Below are 17,158 nucleotides of genomic sequence, written 5' to 3'. Positions count from 1 at the left end.
GGGTTATATCTTCTATCTGCTCTGACATCCACCAGTGAAAACTAGTGACTCTAAATGCCATGTATGATTTCAACTCCACAATGCCATTAATGTGATATTATTTAGGATGTCAGACACAGGTTCAAGGCAGAGGTACAGGTACAGGCCCTCTCGTTTGTGGACTATTACTTCTGCTTTCTAGGTTTAGGCTCATGAAAACGTTATTGAAAAAAAAAAAGTAAGCCAACATACGCATAATACATTTTACTCTCGCAAACTTGTCATGTATGGAAATGCTACTGAAACCACATGCCTGAACTGCTTGTCAAGCCCTTGTTGTTACTTCCTGTGAAGAAAGGGGGCCGGTTGGACGACTGGTTGTTGTCACTGTTACTGTTCACCACACCTGACTGCTCTCTTTCTCCCCAGCGGCTGCACTGGTTGGCAGTGTGTGTGCGTGCCTAATGCCACAGGAGTGTGTGTGTGCGTGCCTAATGCCACAGTAGTGTGTGTGCATAGAAACCCAAGGGCCCTGTCCTGCTGGATCCTGCACCATCTTGACTGTAGTCTCACATGCAGGCAAAACAACACAGATTACGCAAGATTATGACATTTCATGACGGTTCACAGTTGTGCCATCATGCACTAGCAGCACTGTCTCCGACTGCTCTGTGTTTAATGACAGCTGAGAATAAATTGATTCACACAGCTATGAGGAGCCATCTGATCAGTGCCTCAGTGCCTTGGTGAGTATCGGAATTTCAAAGACTGAAACACCAACTTCTGTGCTACGGACGGCTGCAGTACAGAGAGGCTTCCGGGTACGATCAGCACAACATTCAATGTTCATGTGAGGTCAAGATTGGTCTCTTTTGTCTTATTTAGGATGTTCTAAATCCTGCTGCGGTGTTCCATTCAAAATATTTTGTCTGAAAATGGTGTTCATTTCACTTGTTTGGCATAAGGCTTCAAGAATACCTCATTTTTTTCACAGTTTCCTTGTAGTGCTAAGTAAACCCATGGCCAGAGATTCACTCTGAAGGGATGTGCCTCCAGAGGCGTGTGCCAGGGGAAAATGGCAGAACAGTTCCGCAATCTGGTGTTTGGGCTGAACTGCTGCGATGGGGACCTGCGCAATGGAGCCTGTTGTGTGATGCGGCTAAGCCTGGTGCACCTGCTGGGGTCCCTGGCCTATGGCCTCTTCCTCCTCCTCTTTATCATCCTCCTCCTACACTGAGCAACCCCTCTCTGGTTCACTGCCTTTTTTCCACCTGGTGTTAAGCTTGAGTTCTGCAAAGGAACTGCCTCAAGTGCCTCAGTCTCTGACAGCATGCTAATGACTCTACTCAAGCTTAGAGGATGTGACTGAAGCCTTTAACAACCCTTTCAAATGAATGACCAGCTTCTTCTCAGCTGCAGTATTTCTATCTTATTTTGTGCTGTTATAGCCATTCAGAATAAATTAACTAAATCTCGTAAATGTGAGGGGTTTAAAAGAGTGTGGTGGCATGTTTAACAGAATACAACTTGATCCTGTGTTTTCTATATGAGACTTTCCCTTTCAAGGATGAAATGTTCTTTGTATCTGAAGCACAACTAGGACTTTTATTTAGGCAGTTTTTCCACCACGTTGTTGCTGTGTTGTTGCTTTTTGGGATTGGCTTTGCGTTTTCATCTTACAGTGCTGCCCTCTAGTGGTACTAAACCTCATAAAGGCCTATTACAATAAATGATAAAAACGCTTATTTTTTTACCTGACTGGGTTGGGCTGCTGTTTTTTGATGATAACTTTCATCTTAATATGCCACCAGAATGGTGAGCTTATGGCTTTAACACTAATGCCATGCCTTTCCTACACGATCTTCATCACAGTATCAAATGGTTTAGAAGGCTATTTTAAATGGAAAGACCAGAATAATAGGCCTTTTATCTAATTAAAAAAGTGTTAAAAGACATTTACAGAGAGATACTCAAGGGCAGCAGGATGAAACCAACCCCCAGCACGTTACCTCACTAATGTCTTTCCCCATCTTCAGCTTTTCTCCTTGTATCACACAAGCACATGTTGGAACCCCAGATATATGCTAGGGGTCATGAAGAGGTCACATCACTTTTTACCTTTCTTCAGCTCTCCTGAGCCCATTCCTCTAACTTTCACAGAGATGACACCCCATCTCACCTGTCCTAACCTTCCTAAACTCCCTCAAACACTTCCACAGTAATATCAGGCCTGCACAAAGGCTTCCATCAGGTTCCAGTTACATACATGTCAAATTATACTGACTGCCCATAAATTATACAGATTTTCCCCTATACCCATAAATTCATTTTCGAGAACGATAAAATATCGAACACACAATGGGATGCTTGTAACCTAGTTAGCTAGTTGCCTTGGACAAAGCACTGTGAACTCCCTGGGACATTACAGGCATTGCTGGTTCAGATATTCCCAAAAAGTTAGTGGAAATGCTTCCATGAAAGTAGCCATTTCAGAATTTAAAAGAAGACAAACTAATACTTGAAATCTCCACAGACATTTGGTAAGTACTGAAAATCCTGTCCAATCCAGATTTTACATTTCTCCCCAATGGGAACACAACCAGTAGGGGGCGCTATTAGCTTATTCTCTCTTCTACGTCACAGTTGCCTGCCTTCAACAGATGAATGAATGGAACACAGAAGAACTTCACTTTGCTTGCATATATATTGGGGCGTTAAAACCCTGTCAAGCTGGTCCAGGGCCTGTAGGTGTAAGTCATGCTGTTGAAGGGGGCCGTACTCACCGCCTGTTCCTGGCAGATCTGCGTGAGGCGCTCCAGCTGCTCCTCCCGCACGGCTTTGGCTTTCTCATACTGCTGGATCTCCATCTCCATCTCCACTTTCACTTGAAGCACGTAGGCTAGAAAGGAGAGCAGCAACGACACATCAGGACACTTTCTTATTGAAATCAAACCTTAAATAACCTAACCTAACAAACATACATTTATTTCTTACTTATGGCTCGCCAAACAACATCCCGAAAGTAAACTCAAATGAATATGATTATTAAGAGTATGGAAGAAGGTCATTCATTTACCAAACAAACTGTCTATAGAACAGAACTGACACCGCTCTCAATTAGAAGGCTCATTTAGGTGTCAGGTATGAGTTTTGTGTGTGTGTCTGAAGTGCGAGACTTCAAACCTGCATTAAATTCTAACCTTTGGAGGCGACTGGAGTGTGAGGAGAGAAGCTGGTACACCAGCAGCACTTTAAATTGACTGCACACAGACTCACGATTCGGACTCCAATTTAGTTTTTCTCATTATATTAAATTCCATAAGAGCCTTGCAACAACAAATAATTATTTAAAAGGATTTCATTTGTGGTGAATGTATAATATAGTGTTCAGTTTGGGTGCGGCTCTGTTCTTCTCTGTTCCCTGTAGTTTTCATGATGTCTGCGTTCTATAAAAACAGTCTTTGATAAGCACGTGAGGTTTCACTGACTACAAACAATCCGTGGACCATACTGAAATATAACTGCTACCGGACAAGAATAACCATTTCACCCAAAATCTACTAAAAGCAGAACCGCAGTTATCCTCACGAGTGAGAGGCATGTGGTTAATGTGCACACGTGGCTCTGCATAAAGTGTCATATTTTTAGCGAATGTCGCACACTTCTTGCATATTTTTACAGCGCGACACACACTTTGCCCAGTAGGGCACTTATAATAAGTGCAGTTGACTCCAGAGCAGAGCAGCTGATTGCGGCGGTGTGGAAGGCTGTGACGGCGAGCTGCTGGGCACAGACAGGGTGTCTATTACAGCTCACCACAGGAGCGCCGCTCAGATCCGCTGGCCTGTCTCCACGCCCCATCTCTTAATTAGACTACACCCGCTGGGCCCCAGCACATCCCCTACACCTGCCAGCAGCCTGGCCTCACTTATCCAACACACACACACACACGTACACACACACACACACACACACACACACACACACACACACACACACACACACACACGTGTACACACACACACACACATGTGCACACACACACACAAACACACACACACAAACAAATGTGCATGCACACGCACATACTCACACACGCACACACGCACGCATACACTTTCTTTTGCTTCTTTTTTACCTGCTTCACACAAACAGGAGACCAATTAGTAAAATACTATTGGGCTTCACAAAAGTAATGACTCAACATATTATGCTTTCACATTAACAACCTGTTTACAGATAGGGTTCTTCAGGACGGAAAACTGCAGTGAAGACACAGACCGGCGAAGGCGGCTCCATTAAAATGGGTTCACTAACACTCACTAGACTCACTAGTTCTATGTCGATGACTGGAAACTCTTTATTTTGTCTATGAATCTCAGTAAGACTGCATGGGATGAATGAGTATTCTTTCAGTGTTGTTTAAATTTGGTATTGTATATATACGTATGTCTCAGTAGTTTGCACTTCTCTCTGTCTCTCACGCCCACAGGATGATGTCATTGTTGGACTCGAGTGTGTAAAGCTCTCTTCTGCCACAAGAGGGCGTGATGTAAGAGCAGCTGTCCCTTCTCTCTGTCGGTCTTGCCCCTGCCCTCTCTCTCTCTCTTCTTAGTAGAATAATGATAATATTAGCATTTACACTGATTTTATTTCACGCGTAAGAAATGACAACCGTGAGTCTTTCTTGCTTTCATTTATGCCATTACTTTCAGTTAGGATTCTCACATTAAATTCGGACTATATCACCAAGAATGACTTGCCATTGGGGGTTGCGTTAGAGCGCACACCTCATTGAGAGGCATCTGCATTGTATGTCTCTATTGTCTGATGCTATTCCAAGAGTCCTGAGGTGAAGTGCAGGTCTAGACTGAAGGCTGCAGCCAGTGGCTGGCAGCTTGGGCAGGGTGAGGACTAGGACTGGGACCAGCTGTCATGATGGAGGGCTTATGAGTGAGAATGGCTTTCTTTCTGAGGAGGTGGGTGGTGGATTTTTATTCCCCGCGGGAGCCCAGTAACAGCCTCGGCCTGCCTGCCACGGCGTACGTCACAACCTGCTGTCAGGGAAAAGAGAGGACCGTACGCAATGAAACCTTTGAGGGGGGAGAAATGTGTGCAGATCAGCCCTTTCTTACTCTCCTCTCCTCCTGTTTCTCCAGCTGAGGTTGCATTCTGACAAAGTCCACTCAATAAATCAAAGCCATTAAAACAGGCAGGTAGAGGGTGAGGACTGACGGCAGCGCTCCAGGTGAAATGTGCAGACGACGTCCAGGCTCCTAATGGAGAGGCACTTGCTCTCACGTGTGAGGCCTGCTCACTGAGCTTATGCAGAGGAAAACAACAGAAAAAAAGAAAAACAGCAACGAAAGAAACCTGATCGCTAAACTCTAAACGTGTCTGTGAAAAAGGAGATGAAACGTCTTGAAAAAAATCACGTACACGATGACCATATATGCACACACACACACACACACACATAAAACACAAACACAGCATTGCATACCAACAAACATGATCCAAATCATGTAAAAAAATGCTATGACTACGACCAGTCCTCCAGAAGCATGTGTACCAACCCGTAGATCCAGAGCGCTAACCCTGTGGTACTAAATCAGTGGGAACACAGGGAGAGGCACTAGGACAGGGAGCCCAGCGGCGGCAGACGCGGAGTGAAGGGTCAGCTACTGTGATGTGAAGTGTTTATCCACCCAGAGATGGCCCTTGTGATGGCAGGTGCAGGGAGCAGTGAAGGTGTGTGTGTGCGCACGCGTGTGTGAGAAGGGGAGGCAGGGTGGAGGAGCTTATGAGTATCTCTGTGTGTGTGTGTGTGTGTGTGTGTGTGTGTGTGTGTGTGTGTGTGTGTGTGTGTGTGTGTGAATGGTGCAGTGAAGGACTTGATGAGTGTAGTGTGTATGTGAATGGGTTGAGAATGAGGGTCACCCAGCGCTGGCGATCGACCATGCATACACTTGCATTAATAAGAGCTCTGGTCAGTCATTATAGACATTATGTTGCTCTCATCGCTGAGGAGGGAGCGCAGAATCGATATGAATTTTAATGGGGCGGCGGCTGGCTCTGCTGCACACTGATCATCCATCAACACACACTCACTTAAACACACACACACACACACACACAAAAGCTTGCACACACACACACGCACGCAATCATGCAGATATGGACACACACTGAATTAAACACACACGCACACACGATCGTTTGCATATACACACACACACACACAGACACGCAACCACGCAGGTATGGACACACACTCACTTAAACACACACACACACACAGATCAACATGCACACTTACGAAATAGAGTAGGTGTGCCATGTCATACACACAAACGACAACTCAAATGGACCAACAGTAAATACACATGTTTACATTCACATGCATACCCCTTACATTTGCACACATTCAATACAAATTTCAAAATTTGCATACAATCACAGACTCTCAAACACATATGCTGACAATCACCCTCGCGGTCTCAAGCCACAAATACACACACACACACACACACACACACACACACACATACACACACACCCAAGACACTTTTCTCAAATGACATCATTTTTTACATTTCATAGTTTGCCAAAACATGATTTCTCAGTAAGTCAGAAAGGCAGTATGTGTCACAGAATGAATGTCACAAGCCCTTTCCCAAAGTACATTGCTTTCACGAATCACTGGCATGAAAAATACTTTATAACTCAGGCTTCCTATAAAATTACAGTCTGGTCCCGCAAGATGTTTTGCTATGAATATTAATAATGCAGGACAAATGTGCCATGATATAAATACATATGTAAATGTATGTAAACATATGTAAACCTGAACCTTCCTTCACCCTATCGGGAACCACATTTTAGAAAGAGTTCAGTAGCCACCAAAAGCCCATCACAAGGAAACCCATTTCTCTGTTAATATGATGACAATCATATACTCATTCAATTAATAGGAACCCTGTGAGTACATTACAACCCTCAAAATGTGGTATGACAGTTATAATTATAATTGCATGATGGCATTATGAACACATTTTATATCCAGTAAGCCCTCGGTTCCCAAAATGGGGTCCGCGGAAGTTGAAGGGGGTACGCGGGGAAAACATTTAATTTGTGTTGTGAAAGTGAAAAAGCCCATTCCATTTTCAAACTGAGCTATAAATAGACATGAAATCTTAAATAGTCTGAATAGCCAAGTCACATTGCCAAAAAATACTCATGTATACCCATATTCAGCAAGGTAATTACACGGAATGTCACGTCTGCGCTGAACTCCGCTCCGAGAAAATGTCACGTCTGCGCTGAACTCCGCTCCGGCCACACACCTGTTATGGATTGACGCATACACCTCTGCTACAACCTGTCACATTTATTCGCTCATCTTCCCAATCGCCTGCAATTCATGTTTTTTTTAATCTTCTGTTCTGTTGATGGCTGGCAAACAACAATCTTAGAAGGTTTGGGTCACGTGTGGCACATATTATTCACTCATTTTAAGCCATCAATCTACCTCGTGGTAAACAAAATGAGCCGAAATGGAATAAAACGGAATTCACCAAAATGTATTAAGGAAAAATCATTTTTTTTATAACGGAAAATCATTGGCCCTATAGGTAGGTTAGTGACCTACCCTGACAATTTCACAGTTTCAAGGCTGAATATGTGCGGGGGCACGTAGCTGGAGATTGAATGTCTGAAGGGGTACGGGACTGTAAAAAGTTTGGGAACCACTGAACTAAGCTAATCTACAACTAATACTAAAGCTGTCTCTCTCTATTTTCATCCACTTCCAATCTTGTATTTATCATGTATACACCATCTTACATGCCTCATGTAATCTTGTATGGAAATATGCCACATGTATGCTAATCCTGATGTGTGTATGAGTGTATCTGCCTTAGCCTTGGTGCTTGCTCTAGGTCTAGGAGGTTCAGGATCTGGGATCTATAAAGCGACTTGAGGCAATTACAATTTTTACTGGTGCTGTATCAATACATTGAATTGAATTGAATTGAATTGAATTGAAAACCAATTTTTGTTTTAACAAAGTGACCTTTTAAAGAGTGCTTCATATCAGCGTTTGTCAGACATTCAGACCCCAGATCTCTATGACCGTGTCCATCTAGCTTTAGGTTTAGTCTGTATTTACTGCAGCTACTCCCCCCTGAGGGGCACTCCTCCCTCTAATACCCACTGGCCTTACCGTCAATGATCCTCTTCACCCTCCAGATCCGGAGGGTGATGATGAGGCTGATGGCGTCCCAGGGACTGGTGGGGCCGTTGGCAACTGTGGAGGCCACCATAGGGGCCAGTGAGAGGACAATGACAGCACCGTCAAACACCTGAGGAGAGGAGACGAGACGAGACGAGACGAGAGAAGAGGTGAGGATAAGAGAGGAGAGGTGAGGAGACACAGACAGATCATAGGAGCGTAAGATGATTGGCATGACACTAAGAACATGGCACATGGACTTTGAGAAAGAGGAGCCAGGGTTGACTGGGACCAGATAAGACCTAGAGACCCAGATAAGACCCACGGCCAGCTGCAGTCTTAGGTGCATATGGCATGGGGACACAGGCATGGGGAGTGGAGAATAGTACTCAAAGACTCCTGCACGACCAAATTACTGAATACACTGGATATTTGAGTTGGGTATGAAGAGTTAGATATTCTAGAGGACACAGGTGCATGCTGGATGAGAAATAGTATTAGGTATCCAGTCACAGGACACAGAAAGCCATTTTAAGCCAAGATCAAGGGTGAGACCAGACAAAGATAGCATCATCAAAAACCTACAGTACATGGAACAGGTTGTCAAGATAATAATGTTTCATGAAAAATCTGTGTAATTATCATGGTAATAACTATGTAACAACAGCCACTATGTTAAGGAACAGCATATTGTATGTATAACACACATAGAGCGGTATACTCCAAAATTTCCCTGGAAACCTGTGATTCATAACCCTGGTGATTTCATACACTGTTATATTTCGTGCTTCCAGTCTGTAGACTGAGCTCGCCATCAAGGACAAGTTTGACAGAGATGAAGTGGGGCCACTGTGGCAGTCCGGTAACCCAGTCAAAAGCCCCCCCAAACAACATCTGTTACTATAAATCAGAGGCAGAATAATGGCTAAAAAAAACAGGAGACGGGAGATAAAATAGCATTGCCCCGGCGTGCCCCGGCGTGCAATGGCTGCCTCCGGCTCCCAGGATGTGCAACTGAGAGCATGACATTGCAGCCGCAACACAGCCGAGGGGGAGAGAGAGAGAGAGAGAGAGAGAGAGAGAGAGAGAGAGAGAGAGAGAGGGAGAGAAAAGACAGAAAGAGGGACTCATCCCTCATTAACTTTCCGGGCCTGCCCCCAGACCCCCTCCGTCCCTCCGTCCCTCTTGAATGGTGCCCTGGGGAACTTACCTCAACTTTGTTCTCGATGTAATCCCAGATCCCCAGCACCACGATCCTAAACACAGTCTGAGAGAGAGAGAGAGAGAGAGAGAAAGAGAGAGAAAGAGGGAACAGACAGAGAGAAAGAGGAGCGAGACGGGCAGAGAAAAGAACAAATGTGAGAAAAAAGTGTGCAAGGAGGAGAAATAAATAAAAAAGACACGCAAAGAAAGAAAACAGAAGTGGTGTGACAGAAAAAGAGAGGAGGCGAAAGAGAAAGTGGAAAGAAATGAATAAAAGGCTGATAAAGAGAAAAGAGAGATAGAGAGAGTCTGTGTAAGCGAGAGATGAGGCACAAAGGAGAGAGATTAGGGAGCAGAATGAAATGATCACATTTTGATAGCTCAGCAGATTTAAGTCCTACCCATTAAGATTCCAAGATATAATTGACCTGCAAGTTTTCACCACATGTCACTGAAATCTAATGAGGGTGTGTGTAATTCACATTAGTATGTGAGAGGTAAAGATCTGATTCCTGGCCTGCACTGCCTCTCTGCGTAGGTGTGTGTATGTGTGTGTGTGCGTGCGCGCGAAGAGAATGCTACACAAAGAAACTATTTGAACGTGGTGAAAGCTTCATTCATACACCATCCAGTAAACAGACAGAAAAAACATTTATATGGAGTCAATGTTGATCAGTCACATCACAGGTCTTTTTTTACCCCAGTTGGGAAAAGCATCTTTAAGAGAGAAAAACGTCCTCACACCTCAGCATAAAAAATCGCAAACTGCTGTTGTAATTCAGTTTCCTTTCATCTCCTGGAAAAGCGCTGCTCGTAATTCATCAGTGACACACGGTATATATTCATAAAGCCCATGACGGCGGGAATTCATCCAAACAATTCAAGGAGATGAGCCATGCAGCAGGTGCTGACTCAGGCTCCTCAGACCTCCAGCATGCTCCCAATCCCCCCTGCTCCACTGTGCACTACACACCTATCCATACTACACACACACACACCTATCCATAATACACACACACACATTTATCCATACTACACACACACACCTATCCATACTACACATACACACATTTATCCATACTACACACACACAAACCTATCCATACCACACACACACACACACCTATCCATACTACTCACACACATTTATCCATACTACACACACACACCTATCCATACTACACACACACACCTATTCAAACTACACACACACACACACACCTATCCATACTACACAGACACACACACACACACATCTTTTCAAACAACACACACACCTATTTATACTACACACACACACACCTATTCAAACTACACACACACGACTATCCATACTACACACACACAACTATCCATACTACACACGCACACCTATTCAAACTACACACACACACACACACACACAACTTCACACACACACACAACTACACACCACACACCTATCCATACTACACACACACACCTATTCAAACTACACACACACACAAACACACACACACACACACACACACAACTACACACCACACTACTATACATACTACACACACACACACCTATTCAACTACACACACATACAACTAGACACACACACACAAATACACACAAACACACACACACACACCTATTCAAGCGAGGGGGGACCGTATCCTAGTCCATCCATCTATCCCTCCAGCAAACAGTCCTTCAGGGAGTTTGGGCACAAATCACTGCTTTCCAAACCAACCAGTAAAACACCTTTGGACAAACTTAGCAGGAGAGTGACTGGAGCAGTAGCAGCAACCCAAAAGAAATGAAACAATGACAAATGCCTCCGTGTCCGTGGACATGGCAATCAGTGGAGCAGTGGGCCCGACTTCTGACTGGTTTAGGGCGGCCATCCTGCAGAGGCCATCAATCAGGTCCGCAACCGTGACAACCAACAAGGAAGTAAACAGAATAGGGGAGAGAGCACTTTTACGGCCCGCCATGAAAACCCACCAATCGGGACGCAGCACATTAGGGGGTGGGAGGGGTGGGGTAGTGGTTGTGAGCTTGAATGCTATCCAATATCAAATGCCCTCTGATGAGTCCACTTCATTCTGCCACAAACAATTAAACTTGAGATTCATAACCTGCAATAAACCATAAATCCACTGTGATAAATGCTACAACAGTACCTTAGAGGATATGCTACACACACACACACACACACACACACACACACACACACACACACACACACACACACACACACACACACACACACACACACACACACACACACACTGCAGAGGTGTTAAATAATATGGGGGTGTGTGCAAGCAGTAGCACAGTCTTTATGACCCTATTCACTACAACAGATCTGATCCCTCAACACTAAATTAATACATTATCGACCCCCAGCCACCCCCCCCCCCCCCCCCCCCCACACACACCCTGTGGGATCCAGCCGCCCCAAGCAAAGGGGATGAGTAACTACTACGCAGACCTTAAAAGGCTGTTAATTACCCATGGTGCCTTGTGGCGACTCACCTCTGTGAAGAAGACGGAGAGGATGACGAGGCTGATCCAGTGGATGATGCCAGCGAACTGGAAGGCATTGTTGACTGGTGGAACAATAGAGGAGAAGGTCAAAGTTCACACCACACACGACTGAAGCTGTTTTCGAGCTCAACTAGGCCACTGTACACTCCTTACAAGGAGCTATAAGTCTCTACTGCAGAGGTTGCTGAAACTGCTGTGTGTGTGTGTGTGTGTGTGTGTGTGTGTGTGTGTGTGTGTGTGTGTGTGTGTGTGGGTGTGTGTGGGTGTGTGTGTGTGTGTGTGTGTGTGTGTGTGTGTGTGTGTGTGTGTGTGTGTGTGTGTGTGTGTGTGTGTGAACTATTCATGTTAATTGACATATGCAGATACAAAACCAAATAAGCAGCCAAACAACAATGGCAAGCAGTCAGTCTGTTGTTCAGTTACTATTTTCAGCTGTCCCAGTCTCCATTAGCACTGACAGGCATTGTTCCAGATGACATCAGAAAGGAATTCTTAAAGTTCTGGAACTATTTCAAGTATCTGGTTCCACCCTGCCAATCCCAACCACCACCGGCCACACCCCAACCTGACATCAACCTGCAATTTCTGTCTGTTTATCAACATCACTCTAAACCACTCTGCCCCTTTATTCTGCCATATGCAGACGCACCTCGATCACACTCACTCTCTCCTTCTGTCACTCTCTGCCTCTCTCTTTGTCCCTCTCTCACTTTCTGCTATCTATCTTCCTTGCCTTCCTCTCACGCACCACCTCTCGGCCCATCCGTCTTAGTTGTCTCTGTTCAGTGATCTGTCATCAGTTCATTCATCTCCCCCGTGGTTGCGTTCATTAATCCGTCGGCCCTCCCTCGTCTTCCCATTTGTTTCCCTGGCGATCCCGTGCTCTGCATTTATCTTAGCTTCCTCTCCTCTCCTCTCCTCTCCTGTCCACCATCCTTCTCTTTCACTCCCACTCTCGCTCTTGCTTGTCCTGTCCTCAGTGTGTCTGATGTGAAAGGATGTGTTGTAAACAGCAGTGGCATCCTGAAAGTGGCTTGCGATGTGATCATGGCTGTTTCCATTGTTCACTGTGGCCTCTGACATTCACAGGAAGACTCATGATGAAGCCCCCCCCCCCCCCCGCCCCCCCCCAATCGCTCTCATTCCTGCAGAGTGAGTGTGTCCATGCCTGGGCCACATAATGCTGATTAGTTCAGCTTCATGCCTCACAGATGAGAATGTCACTCCTGACGGGCTGACGGTGTAGGGCCCCTCTGTTAGGTGTGTGAGTGTCTGTGTGTGTGTGTGTGTGCACAAATTAGTGTGATTGTTTGTGTGGGTGTATGAGTGTGTGTGTTTGTGTGTGTGTGTGTGTGTGTGTGTGTGTGTGTGTGTGTGTGTGTGCACAAATTAGTGTGATTGCTTGTGTGGGTGTGTGTGTGTGTGTGTGTGTGTGTGTGTTTGTATGTGTGTGTGTGTGTGTGTGCATGTGTGTGTGTGAACAAGCAGAACACCCAGACAGAGACAGAGAGGGCAATATAGTGTGTTTGTGCATGGTTGTGTGAGTATGACAGGTGGAGGGTGTGCGCGTGTGCTTTTTCAGAAGTGCGTTTGTTGTTACTCACACTGCAGGAGTTTGGTGTCGATCAGGAGCTCCAGGGTGAGGAGAACCACCACCAGGATGACACAGGCCACCAGGAAGCAGTTGAAGCCCGCACTCAGCAGACACACCTGCCACAGAGCTGCTCTCCTCCCACAGCACGGCTTCAGCCAGTTAGACCTGAGGAGACACACACACACACACACACACACACACACACACGAACACACACACACACACACAAGCACACACACATACACAAACATACACATAGAAACACGTTATTGAGAGTAAAATAAATCTACAAAAAAACATTTGTAGACCAGCCACCAAAAACAATGAAATAGACAGTTTGAATGATCTCCACAAGATGAGAGAGAGCCAGTGGAAGAAAAATAAGCTGTCTTTGCTCTGAAAAGTGTTGTGATTAATCTCTGTCAGTAGAGGGCATTGTTTCACATCAGCATTTGCAAAGTACTACAGTTTCTCTCTATTTCACACACTTAGCCACACACACACAAGTGTGTGTCACACATTTCATGTTTCAATTATTCAATAGCCCAGATGCAAAAATTAACCTTTATCCTGACCTTACAACTACCTTAGACATTTCACAGTAATTTTGCACTTTTGTGACACAAAGGTCCACTTTTCCGCAGCTCTCCAGCCACCCAGTTCTTGAGCCCAGAGAAGTGGGCTAATTCTGCCTGTGAGTGTGTGTGTGTGTGTGTGTGTGTGTGTGTGTGTGTGTATGTGTTGTGTGTGTGTGTGTGTGTGTGTGTGTGTGTGTGTGTGTGTGTGTGTGTGTGTGTGTGTGTGTGTGTGTGTGTGTGTGTGTATGTGTGTGTGTGTGTGAGGCTGTCCCTCCTTGCCCCTCCTGCCAGCCAGGCAGCCGGCTGAGAGACTGAGAGGCCTCCATGAATGAGGTTCTGTTTGATTAATCACATGTGCTGTCCCTCTCCTGCCTCTAAACTCACACTAATTGAATTGGCCCGTTGATGGCCTCATTTCCTCACCCTCGTTATGCATTCCTCTCACTCTTCCCTCTCACTCTTGATTTCTCTCTCTCCTCCTGTGTTCGTTCTCTCTTCCTTTCACACTCTCTCTCCTTCCTCTCTCCCAAGTGTCCACGAATGGCAGCAGGAGGGACAGAAGCTACGGGGCTGAAATGGCCTACTACACACATTTGCTGTCGGTTGTAAAAGAACAAAACAGCGCAGATAAACCAGAGAGCAGGAAAAGCAGTCTGGTGGTTCTATGAAATCAAGACAACACATCAAATTCCCTGAACTCTTTACATGCAAAGCTATGCAGTCAAACGGTCTGGTGGTTCTCCACAGATAAAGAAAACCGTGACGGTTTCTGCACTGTCCACAAATTCGGTCAGCATCGGCGGTTCCCTAGTGCAGCTGAGTCTGGGCCAGCTTTGGCCCGGACGTGGCGCAGGTCTAATAAGATGTTCCCTGCTGCCTTGGTCTGACACTTTGTTTATTTGTGTTTGAGAGCCAGTGCATCACATGCTTCAGCTCTAATCCACTAATGAGCTCATCCTGCCCCGTCGTGACGACCGACCCACCGACCGCCTGGCCGGCCGACCGCCGACTCCCTTCCACACGAGGTCGGGCGGTCGTGGCACCTTACCCGGTCGAGTTTTCCACTGAGTCCCCGCCCTCGGCCTGCGCTTGCGCAATATTTTCCGCCGCCGGGTCCAAGCTGGCGGTGTGTCCGGGGCCCATCTCCTGGGAGCGGATCCTGCGATTGGCACCGGGGCCGGCACGTTTCCGTGGCGGCAGTGGCGTACTGATGACCTCATCCTGAGGCCCCACAGGGCTGGCTGCCCAGTGCCTGTCCGAAAGCGCCATCTGTAGGCCGCAGACGCCACCCCCTCCCCACTCCCCCACCCTTCTCCACACACGCACACTACCCCCCCGCTACACACACTACCCCCTGCCTCCGCACCCTCTGTTGTGGCCAAAAAGATGATTGCTTAACAGCTTGATGATGCCTTCATTTCATTTTCCTGATGAGGCTCCCTCACTCGCTCGCCTGCCCTAGCACATAGACGTGCTAACTCCTGCGCTATCCAGCTCTCGGCTCCCGGCTTTGTCCTTGCTCTGCCTGTCTATTTCCAGAAGGACAGAGTAGACACCAGATCTGTGAGAGCGAGAGAGTGAGAGAGTGTGTGAGAGAGATGGAGAAAGAGAGACGTAGAGGAAAGAATAAGCGAGAGGGAATGAGAGAGTGAGTGAGAAATAGAGAAGTAGGCATACAGTTAGCGAGAGGGAAAGACAGAGAGAGAGAGTGAGAGAGAGAGAGAGAGATAGAGAGATAGACAAAATGCATACATGCACGTTCATGAGACAGAGAGAGAGAGTGAAAGAGAGAGAGAGAGACAAAATGCATACCTGCACGTGCATGAGACAGAGAGAGAGAGTGAGAGAGAGAGAGAGACAAAATGCATACATGCACGTACAGGAGACAGAGAGAGAGAGAAAGAGAGAGAGGGAGAGCGAGAGAAAGAGAGAGACAGAGCGCGGACAAGGACGACAATGGGTGTGTGTTTGCTGTGGTGTCCAGTGATGCCACCTTAGCGTTTGGTTGAAGCGCTCTGCTGTCCTGCTGTCGCACCAGGGCTACTCCCCCTGCTGCTGCTGCTGCTGTTCTGCCACTGCTGTGCTGATGATCTGACTGCAGCTCCCTGCTCCCTGTTCCCTGTTCCCTGCGTGCGCTGCTACACTGCTGCCATTAGCTTCCTGCTACACCAGAGGGCTTCCTAAGGTGTGCCAGACCTCGCTCTAGGTGAGTTGTCTAGGTAGCTAAGAATCATGGGTGCTGTGAATCCAGCCCAATCCACCCCCGTTTTCTCCGAATGGCCGTGTGTGTGTGTGTGAGTGTGTGTGTGTGTGTGTGTGTGTGTGTGTGTGTGTGTGTGTGTGTGTGTGTGTGTGTGTGTGTGTGTGTGTGTGTGTGTGTGTGTGTGTGCGTGAGTGTGTGTGTGTGTGTGTGTGTTTGTGAGTGTGTTTGTGAGTGTGTTTGTGTGTGTGTGTGTGTGTGTGTGTGTGTCTGTTTGTGTGTGTGTGTGTGGGTGACAGAGGGAACTGCTCTTCCAGGGATTTAAGATCAATAAATAATGAAAAATGTAAGTAACAGCAGACAGGGCTTTTCCTTTCCCATTGCTATCTGCCTGTGCAGACATGCAAAGGTTCAATGTATTCATCTACTTTCTTGTACACACACACACACACACACACACACACACACACACACACTCATACATGGAAGCATACTGCAGGTAAAAAAACACATACATACTCAGAAATGAACAGGCCATACAGTATATGTGCACACTCACACACACAAACACACACACACACACACACACACACACACACACACACACACACACACATAATGCATGAGCCATTACCACACACATATTTCGATAAAGACACACATGTGCCCACACACATCCAAAAATGCAAAACCACACACTGTGGACGCAGTGGGGTATCTGGTCTCTCACCGGTCTATTACCTCCAGTCTATGGACATTATGCACGTGTGAAAACATCAGTGGGGTGCAGACTCTCACCCATCACAACAACAAGACGGGCGGCCCACACCAAAAAAATGGCCGAGAGT

General features: G+C 46.3%; 1 protein-coding gene across 1 annotated transcript in view; it reads right to left on the bottom strand.

Moving 5' to 3' along the window:
* tmem266 (transmembrane protein 266) overlaps positions 1–17,158 on the bottom strand; it is a gene marked incomplete at both ends in the record, with an annotated part of 39,696 nt that overhangs the window by 6,064 nt on the left and 16,474 nt on the right. The window contains 5 exons of the mRNA XM_080841742.1: positions 2,763–2,878; positions 8,204–8,342; positions 9,423–9,479; positions 11,927–12,000; positions 13,543–13,697. Of these exons, the coding sequence (XP_080697868.1) occupies positions 2,763–2,878; positions 8,204–8,342; positions 9,423–9,479; positions 11,927–12,000; positions 13,543–13,697 (541 nt within the window). The remainder of the gene's footprint in view (positions 1–2,762; positions 2,879–8,203; positions 8,343–9,422; positions 9,480–11,926; positions 12,001–13,542; positions 13,698–17,158) is intronic.

Source organism: Sprattus sprattus (assembly GCF_963457725.1).
Source record: "Sprattus sprattus genome assembly, chromosome: 7".
NCBI lineage: Eukaryota > Metazoa > Chordata > Actinopteri > Clupeiformes > Clupeidae > Sprattus > Sprattus sprattus.
This window is presented reverse-complemented; position numbering and strand designations above follow the sequence as displayed.